Here is a 9,337-nt window from a genome sequence, read left to right as displayed (position 1 = left end):
AATAGAGACAAATTTTAATAGAGACATTGAGGTATTTTCTTTTTATCAAGTATAAAACAATATGTTTTTTCTACTTTCTAATTATTAACTAAGTTATTTTTTATTATTATTATTTTTAAAATAGTTGATTTATTTTCAACAACTTACTTTTCTATTACTAGGAATTAAACTCTAACCAAATTACATATATTTAATTCAATTAACACATACAAATTAAACTATCAATTTACCCTAATTTTATTATTATTATTATTATTATTATTATTATTATTATTATTATTATTATTATTATTATTATTATTATTATAATAATATCATTTATATATTGATATAATATTTTGCCACGTCAAGAAAATTTTATGAATCCATTGATTATGCGTATGATTTTGAAGTGAAATATACTCTTATTTTGATTAAGTGTAATATTTTTTTAATGATAAAGACAATGTAAAAAAATATTTAAGTTGGATAAACTTTATGTAACTATAATCTTTATGATGTATTATTTTTTATCAAGCTAATGACTTTTTCTCCAAATTTACCCATTTAGAATACATGTGGAGTGGAAAAAGAAGGTTCTTTTAAATTTGTTTGTGTTATTGATTCCTGTGTTACACTTAATGTGAAAATTTAGCATGTTATAAATATCACGAAAATTTTAAATGTTTTTAAATTTATACTGAAATTTTTGATAAAAGTAAAATTTTTGGTAATTCATATTTATAAAAAAAAATTAATATTATCGAAAAAATTTAAAAAGTGTTGTAATATATTGAAAATTTGAAAAAAAATTGGATTTATTCTAAATTTTTGGTATTCTTCCAAAAAAATTCAAAAGTATTCATTTTTTATCAAAAATTTCGGAAAAATTCAGTAAAAATAATTAGAAAATATAAAAATTTCTGATACAAATTGCGAATTTCCAATAAATATAGATAAATTTCAAAAAAAAAAAATTTATAAAAAGATATAACGATAAAAGTACTCTAAATAGGAAGGTGTCAATTTCAAGGGTGGGGTGACAAGTTAATACCTCTTAAAAGTTGCATTATGGTGTTGGGCTATGTTAGTTTCAATTAGTTTATCTTTGGACTATACAAGTTCAACTTATTAGAGAATTTAACCTGTCACTCTAGTGTTATATTTGGCACCCCTTTAATATAAATATTTTTACCATTATACCCTTGCTTAAAGTTATCGATTTTCATAAAATATGAGTAAATACTAAAAATTTCAAAATTACACCTAAAATTTTGAAAAATGTACAAAATACCAAAATTTCGAAAATTTTGATAAAAAATCATAACTTTCATGAGTTTTTATCGAAAATTTCCGATAAAATCATAACGTTCATGAGTTTTTATCGGAATTTTCGAAATTTTGAGTAACAACTCTCGTATGTTTATCGAAATTTTTGAAATTTTCGATATAAGTGTATGAGTTTTTATTGGGAATTTCAAAAATTTCGGTATTTACAACATAATTTTTTTTCAAAATACAGATATTAGTTCAAAGATACCGTATTTTTTAAAAATCCTGATATAATTTTATACCGACAATTTTAAAATGAACTATCAAAAATTAGTGGGTTATCGAAAATTTTGTTTGCTCTTTTTGACCTAAATTTATCCATGAACAATTTTGGAATTAATAAAATATGCAGGATATCAGGTTTAATTTTTGGGATGGCGGGTTAAATACTGCGAAAAGATATCTATAAATTTTCTCAAAAAAATAAAAAATTCTTTTTGAAAATAAAAAGAATATTTTTTTTGAAGAAATTTATTTTTTATTTTGAAAAAAATATTCTGAAAATAATTTTTTTAATTAAAAAAAAGGAAATTAAAAAGATTTATTTTAAAAGAATTTAAAATATAAATTTGGTTTATAATTGAAAACCGATTATAAACTACTTCTTTCATTTCACAATAGCTATTCTCTTTTCTATTTTTATTTGTCTCAAATTATTTGGTCTTTTAAACTATCAATATAATATTTATTATTTCTTTCTATTATCTTATCCTTATTTATTATATTTTAATCATATAACTACTTCACTATTTATTATTAATAACGGTATTTCAGTAAATAAAATTTATTTTATCATTGAAATTAATATAATTAATTATTATCTTAAAAAATATAAATTTTTTAAAGAAAATATTTATTATGAGATGAAGAGAGTAGTTTATAAATCTAAATTGATTATAAATTAATTTTAAATTAAATTATAATCATTTTAACAATTAACTATATTTTTACTAAAATTATTATTGTAAATTAAATCGAATCAGGAATTTAGTTATTCAACCATAAACACCCTAATTCTTTGTATGTAAAATTGTTTAGTTACTTATAACAATTTGTTAATGAAAATGGAAAAGTTATTATATACAAAGTTTTGCAGCTTGCTTAAATTGCATTAATTGAAAATGGAAGTTTTCCTAAAAGTAGGGAAGTGGGAGTAAAGGTTATGTAAGAGAAGTGAAGGCCTTACAAATGCAAAAGTTAAAAAGAATGTTTGCATATTCTTCAAGCAAAAATTATTGATCTCTTAAAGCCAATTTTTGTAGAAATACTTTGACCATTTTTTTGTATTTTAGTATTTATTTTATCAAACTATTCTTCTAAGTTTTCCTTTTCATGTATGTATCTAAAGAAGAAACAAAAGTTAAATAAATCATTAATAAGTTTTAACATCGCAATTTTTATTCATACTTTATTAATCTCACGTGGTATCAGAATTCAAACCCTAATAATAACGTTCAACTTAACAACATTGTTTTTTATCAATTGAACAAAGATTAACGGACTTTTTCTTATAATTAGACACATAATAAAACTCAACTCAACAAATTTAATTTAAAAGGTATCTTATATGTTTTCCACGGGTTCTCTCAATTATATTGATAAGAGCAAAATTATATTTATTGATTTTTTTTTTTTTGGACCATTCTTTCAAGAGAAGTTGAAAGCACAATGAGGCTTCGAGCTTACTTCAAGCAAAGTTCATAGGTTGTGTAAACGTCAACAACATAACAAACTCATATATAGTTAAACAAGGACTTCACATAGTCAATATCAAACCAAATTTGGAAGAAAAAAATTATATTTATCTAGCTATATATGTTTAATATTCTATAGAACAACTTCTTTAAATATTAACCTAGTTACTTTAGTTGTTACATTTTATTCAATATTAAAACCCTTTTTTTTCTATTTCTACATCAAATCATTAGAAGCTGCCATTTAGATTCATAGGGTTATGTCAACAAGAAAAACTTCAAAATGCATCATACTTTACCTACTACTTTTAGTGGAGAAGTTAGCTACATAATATAATAATATATAACATCTTTTTCACCAACCGATTGGAATGAAGCTTCATAAAAGAGAAAGAAAGAGATGATGCAAATGCACTTAGCACTTAGAAAATCAAACAAAGAAACTAAAATGACAATTGCAAAGGCACACCAAATAGTAGTAATAGGAAGCACTTGGGGGATCAAAAACACTTTTCATTCTTTTGTAGCAATCTTAGCCACTCTTTTAGTTATCACAACAATTTATCTAACACAAGATAGAGGAGAAGAAAAACTATCTCAAAAAATTAATGTTGCTATTGAATCATTGTCTTCATCAAAGTGTGACTTGTTTTCTGGTAAGTGGGTTTTTGATAATGAATCTTATCCATTGTACAAAGAGAAGCAGTGTAGTTTTATGTCAGATCAATTGGCTTGTGAGAAGTTTGGAAGGAAGGATTTGAGTTACCAAAATTGGAGGTGGAAGCCTCATCAATGTGACTTGCCTAGGTGCTTTTTTTCTTCTATTTCTCTGATTATAAATGACATAATAGACTAGTGTGCGGATTCGAATATGCAATATCTCTCTTTTCTGATAAGCTTTTGACACCAACAAAAATTCTCAATATTCAAGTTTAGGGGCTAAAATTGAAAGAAAGAAAAATTGTAGGGATTAAACTTGAAAATTTGTGAATTTGGTAGGAACTACATGTATATTTAACTTTTTAAAAAAATATTGATTGTTGTTATGGTTTATGTATATATACCTATATTTATGATATGATTAATCAGGGTTGGCTTTGTTTTTGAGCTTTGTGTGGAATGTGGTTATTATTTCTATGTTAAAAAGGTTCAATGCCACAAAATTGCTTGAAAAGCTAAGGAACAAGAGGCTTGTGTTTGTGGGAGATTCACTCAACAGAGGTCAATGGGTTTCTATGGTTTGTCTTGTTGACTCTATACTTCCCTCATCTCTCAAATCCATGCAATCCATTGCCAATGGTTCACTAAACATTTTCAAAGTCAAAGTAAGTCTTCAACCTCCTAACAAGCATTAGAAATATAATTATTCATGTTGTCTTTGATTATAAATTATACAAACTTATAAGTCACCACCTTTAATGAAGGAATACAATGCAACCATTGAGAATTACTGGTCTCCATTACTAGTAGAATCAAACTCGGATGATCCGGTAAACCATAGGGTACCTGAAAGAACAGTTAGAATCAAGGCCATTGAAAAGCATGCAAGGTATTGGACTAATGCAGATTATATAGTTTTCAACACTTACCTATGGTGGAGAAGGCCTCTTATGAATGTTCTGTAAGTTCAATTAACTCAATCATCACTATGTACCGACTTCAAAAATTGACTATGATTGTGATAATTTTAGTTGAACACATACAGGTGGGGATCATTTGGCGACACAAATGCGGTTTATAAAAGAGTTGAAATGTTGCGAGTTTATGAAATGGCTATGAGGACTTGGTCTGATTGGTTGGAAGTTCACGTCGATCGTAACAAGACCAATTTGTTCTTCGTTAGCATGTCACCAACTCATGAAAGGTAAAAACTCTAAAACTATAATCTATTCGATGGACAAACTATATTAGTAATACAAAAAAGTTACAGGGCTGAGGAATGGGGAGCTACTAAGGGAGATAATTGCTATAAAGAAACCGATATGATTGCGAAAGAAGGGTATTGGGGAAAAGGGTCTGATCCTAAAATGATGCAAGTGGTGGAGAAGGTGATTGATGATTTGAAAACAAGAGGTTTGAATGTTCAAATGCTTAACATCACACAGCTATCAGAATACAGAAAAGAAGGCCACCCATCTATCTATAGGAAACAGTGGGAGCCTCTAACTCAAGAACAGATATCAAATCCAAATGGTTATGCAGATTGCATACATTGGTGTCTACCAGGAGTTCCTGATGTATGGAATGAACTCCTTTATGCCTATATTTTTAATCAATAACAAAGAATTTCACATGGCAAAAAGCTTGGAAAAAGTGTAGTGTGTAAAAAATATACATTTGTACAAACTTCTCATGCTATTTTATAACTTTATACAACACATAATTGTGAAGCACATATATACTTCTCGTTTTTTAACTAGTAAGCTGAATACGTGAAAAATCAGAGTCAGATAAAAAATGACAGAAAAATGAGGGCTTGATAATACGACATGTGACACAAGAGGGTCTTCGCTTTCTATATATCGTAACAGTGATAGATAATAGATAGATAAATTAGTTCAAGCGACACCACTAACACTAACAAACATTTCAACCCCTAACCTGGCTCGTGTTAACATATATACCAGGGACAAGAAAAGAAGAATCAGTAGAAACCAAAATGGATAAACAGGAGCAAATATCATAGATCTATGTCCTTAAAACCAAAGAACATATACGAAATACAAATTCATTAGCATCACCAAGATATGAGAAGTTTATAAGTTTTAACATTAAAAAACTTTGGAACAGTTTCTCACAGAAATGTTCATAAGTAAATTACCCGTGACATGGAATAGAAAGCTAAGCAGTGTCTGTTGCGGGTTGGGTCACCCCGGATTTCACCAACAGCTTAGTCAAATTCTCTGGGGAGCAAACTTGATACTTGACTTTTCCAGAGGGTGCAAGAAAAACTTCCGCAAGTTCAAGCTTATCTGAGGTAAGACTAGTGGTGTCCATAGTTTTACTCAGTACCTTCAATGCAAGTTGAACCGCTTCTTCCCTTGTGATATCATCCTTGTAGTCCTGTTTTAGAATTGACTGTGCTGCCTGATTGTTGGCACCAATAGCACCTGCTTTCCAACCGCCGTAATTTCCACTAGGATCACTCATGTAAAGTTGAAAGCCGAAATTTTTGTCCCAACCTGCAAACAGGAAAGAAACTCCAAAAGGACGGAGACCACCAAATTGTGTGTAACCCTGCTTCGTATCACAGAGAGATTGAACCAACTGCTCAACAGGCATAGGCTCTTGGTACGCAAATGAGTAACGCTGTGCTTGGATCCTAGCGGTATTGATTAGGATGTTGGCGTCGGACATAATCCCGGCAACAGCACATGCAACATGATCATCGATCTTGTACATTTTCTCAGTTGAAGTTGAGGTTTGAAGCAGCTTGGATGTCACCTTCTTCTCGCCAACCAGAACAACTCCATCTTTTGACAAGATTCCTATTGCAGTGCCAGCATTTCCAATAGCTTCCATTGCATACTCCACTTGATAAAGGCGTCCTTCGGGTGAGAATATTGTTGTACGGCTATCATATCTTCGAGACATTTTGATCTGAGATTTAGTTCAAAGCAAAGGCAAAAACAAGTAGACTGAATAAAGTCTTTCTTGGCATAAACAAGTAGACTGAATAAAGTGTTTCTTGGCAAAAACAAGTACACTGAATAAAGTGTTTCTTGGCAAAAACAAGTAGACTGAATAAAGTGTTTCTTGGCAAATGATAAGAAAGAGAAGAATTTGAATGAAACGGCACTTTTGTAGAAGAAAGCATAGCTAGAATTGGTTATACTGTACATGAAAAATTAATTGAATGGCAATTTTGAGTATTATTCGTTCGTCACCAAAATTTTGGTTACATATCAATAGTAACTTTTTTGAATTTCACTCCTTTCAAAAAAATTCAACCTAGACATAGCTTCAACCTCAAGTAAATAATAATAAGCTTCAAAATCAACAAGACAAAGTTGGAAACTTCAGCAAAGTAAGTGACCCTGGATACCGATCTATATTCATCCAAATCCTCCATATAGTTTTTTCAGTTTGAATTGGAGATTAAAGCACCGCTATAAAAGAACAAGAGATAGCTCCACAATTTACGGTCAAAGAAATAGTTCTTCAAAATACTAGTAAACTGAGAGCAAGACTGAAGTATATGACAACAACATCAAGACTATAGTTTGAATTCACATATGTAACAAGGAGCATTATATGCATTCACAAAATAAAACAACTTTTCACTGTTATTCATCTCATGATTTATGGTCAAAGAATACAGTGCTTTAACATGCAAGCAGAAAACTGAAAGCAAGACTGAAATATATATGGCAGCATCATCAAGACTTTAGTTCAAATTAACAAGCAGCATTATTGCCATACTCATACAAGCATAAAATCACAACAAATAAAACAAATTCACTCAGTCCTTTTGATAGAAACTAGTGAATGAATTAAAGAAAAGAAAACATAAATGATAGAACAACTCTGCAGAATTTCTCTACAACAACAGTTTATATTCTTAATGCAGAATTAACACATCAGTACATCAAAGAATTTTTAGAGAGACAATGATAGATTAGATATAAAGCAATTCCTATCCAGAGTAGTCAATCCCGGATAGTGGCCGGCCCCAAAAATGCGATAGCAGGATAGCGTATAGAGGGACGTCCGCTATTTGATCATTTTTTGGACAAATTACATGAATAATAATTATAAACATATGAAGTCCAAAGGGAAGAATGAAGCGCAGAGAGAGGTGAGGGAGAAACTTGTGATTTTTCTTTGGAAACCAATTTGATTGAAAACCCCAAAAATTACTCTTAAAACATTTTAAATTTAACAGGTAATTTCGGTTTTTTAGTGGGGAAAAGGATAGCGCGATAGAAACCGCTCCGGGTTGGGAACCGCTCCACCCCCGCTACCCGCTATGCACCGCTAAGTCTTTTCCCATAGCGGCCGGCCTTTACTCCGCTATAGCAGGATAGCACCGCTATTGACTACTTCGTTAGTATCCAAGAAATTCTAGAGTCTTGATCTCTCCCTCCAAGAATTCTAGTCTCCCACCCAAAACCACTCATTTACTATCCCATTGTCAGTTTCTCCTATCATTTCTCTATTTATTCCAAAATTAAACAATATAACTGCCATAACAACCTCACACAACTTCCATTAGAAAAAACTCTAACACATTCATCTCATAGACAATATGTAAAATCAAAAGCACAAACAGTTGCAGCATTCAGAAGCTGCAAACAATTCAAGGGTTATGATTTTCTCTATTCTCTTAAAAATCAATACATAAAAAATCATATGAATCACACAAATCTATGCCAAGCAAAAAAAAAAACATTAAACATGGCAGTAACATACAACTGCTAGATTAGAAAATCTGAAAACACGCTTATAAAAATGAAAGAATTTTAGTGAGAGCTAAGAACAGCAAGAAACATTTATCACAAACCTAAATTCAGTAAATCATAGTACAATCTGAATCGAAAGTTTAAACCCATTATGAAATCTAGAAGCACACATCTTAATTTAAGTTTGTAACCCTAAACATAGAGAGAGAAAGAGAGAGGTAGGTAAATTACCAGAAGAGGGGAAGACGGTAGGTAGCGTCGATTGAAGAGGCGAGAAGAGAGAAAAGAGTGTGAGTGTGTGTTCTAGAGGTTGAGAATGGTGCTGTTGATCCTAAGCAGGAAAAGAAGAATAAGCGCTTTTCTTTTTGAACAAGTCACGAAAAATCAATTAACTCACACAAGTTAATTTTGCATTTTTGCAAAGTTCATAAAATTGATTATTTTTTTAATAATAAAGAAGGTCAAAGCCAAAAAAAAATTACACAAATTCAACCAGAAAATCAGAACAATTCGCTTTATTAGCTTCCAGCAATAAAACAAACGTTTCTGGAGTATCTATGTAAATCTTAGTCTCTTTAGCCATGTAACTCATTTTAGCAAACGCATCAGCACAAGCATTAGCCTCTCTGAAGATGTGAGAGATTGTTATTAGATCATGTTCTTCAATTAACTTCATGATTTCTTTAATCAACGCAAAGCAACTAGGAATGCTTTGGTCGTCTCTTTGAATAACTCTCACCACCAACTCAATCAACATTAACTTTCACTCTCCTCAACTATAGGCTCTTAGTGAGTTTGAGTCCTTCCAAAACTCTCCAGAATTCAGCCATGATAGTACTGCAATTTCCCAAAAACTTGGAAAAATCTCTCATTCACTCCCCTGAAAAGCCAAAAAAGAATTACACAAACTCAACGAGAAAATCAGAACAA

The 9,337-nt window shown here is 30.3% G+C and overlaps 2 protein-coding genes across 3 annotated transcripts; one reads left to right on the top strand and one right to left on the bottom strand.

Moving 5' to 3' along the window:
• Positions 1–3,098: 3,098 nt before the first annotated feature.
• Positions 3,099–5,400, top strand: LOC127127401 (protein trichome birefringence-like 34). The gene is made up of 5 exons (XM_051056581.1): positions 3,099–3,812; positions 4,153–4,330; positions 4,430–4,626; positions 4,711–4,869; positions 4,936–5,400. Exons 1-5 carry the CDS (start codon positions 3,406–3,408, stop codon positions 5,282–5,284), a joined length of 1,290 nt encoding a protein of 429 aa, XP_050912538.1. The 5' UTR covers positions 3,099–3,405; the 3' UTR covers positions 5,285–5,400.
• LOC127127402 (proteasome subunit alpha type-4) lies at positions 4,274–8,855 on the bottom strand. 2 transcript variants are annotated; one of them, XM_051056583.1, is made up of 3 exons: positions 8,639–8,855; positions 5,827–6,605; positions 4,274–4,511 (listed from the first exon to the last, which is right to left on the bottom strand). In XM_051056583.1, exon 2 carries the CDS (start codon positions 6,597–6,599, stop codon positions 5,847–5,849), a length of 753 nt encoding a protein of 250 aa, XP_050912540.1. In that variant the 5' UTR covers positions 6,600–6,605; positions 8,639–8,855; the 3' UTR covers positions 4,274–4,511; positions 5,827–5,846. The 2 variants fall into 2 exon arrangements, with proteins under 2 accessions (XP_050912540.1, XP_050912539.1); XM_051056582.1 differs by lacking the exon at positions 4,274–4,511 and having other exon boundaries at positions 5,666–6,605.
• Between the last annotated feature and the right edge of the window lie 482 nt (positions 8,856–9,337).

Source organism: Lathyrus oleraceus, chromosome 3 (genome assembly GCF_024323335.1).
Source record: "Lathyrus oleraceus cultivar Zhongwan6 chromosome 3, CAAS_Psat_ZW6_1.0, whole genome shotgun sequence".
Classification (NCBI taxonomy): domain Eukaryota; kingdom Viridiplantae; phylum Streptophyta; class Magnoliopsida; order Fabales; family Fabaceae; genus Lathyrus; species Lathyrus oleraceus.
Note: the sequence above shows the minus strand (reverse complement) of the source record. Positions and strands in the feature narration are given on the sequence as shown.

Excerpts from the sequence above, each read along its gene's own strand:
- LOC127127401 (XM_051056581.1), top strand. The coding sequence starts at position 3,406 with ATGATGCAAATGCACTTAGCACTTAGAAAATCAAACAAAGAAACTAAA. Across the intron at positions 3,813-4,152 it reads CATCAATGTGACTTGCCTAG|GTTCAATGCCACAAAATTGC; the intron begins GTGCTTTTTTTC and ends TATGTTAAAAAG. Across the intron at positions 4,870-4,935 it reads ATGTCACCAACTCATGAAAG|GGCTGAGGAATGGGGAGCTA; the intron begins GTAAAAACTCTA and ends AAAAAGTTACAG.
- LOC127127402 (XM_051056583.1), bottom strand. The coding sequence starts at position 6,599 with ATGTCTCGAAGATATGATAGCCGTACAACAATATTCTCACCCGAAGGA.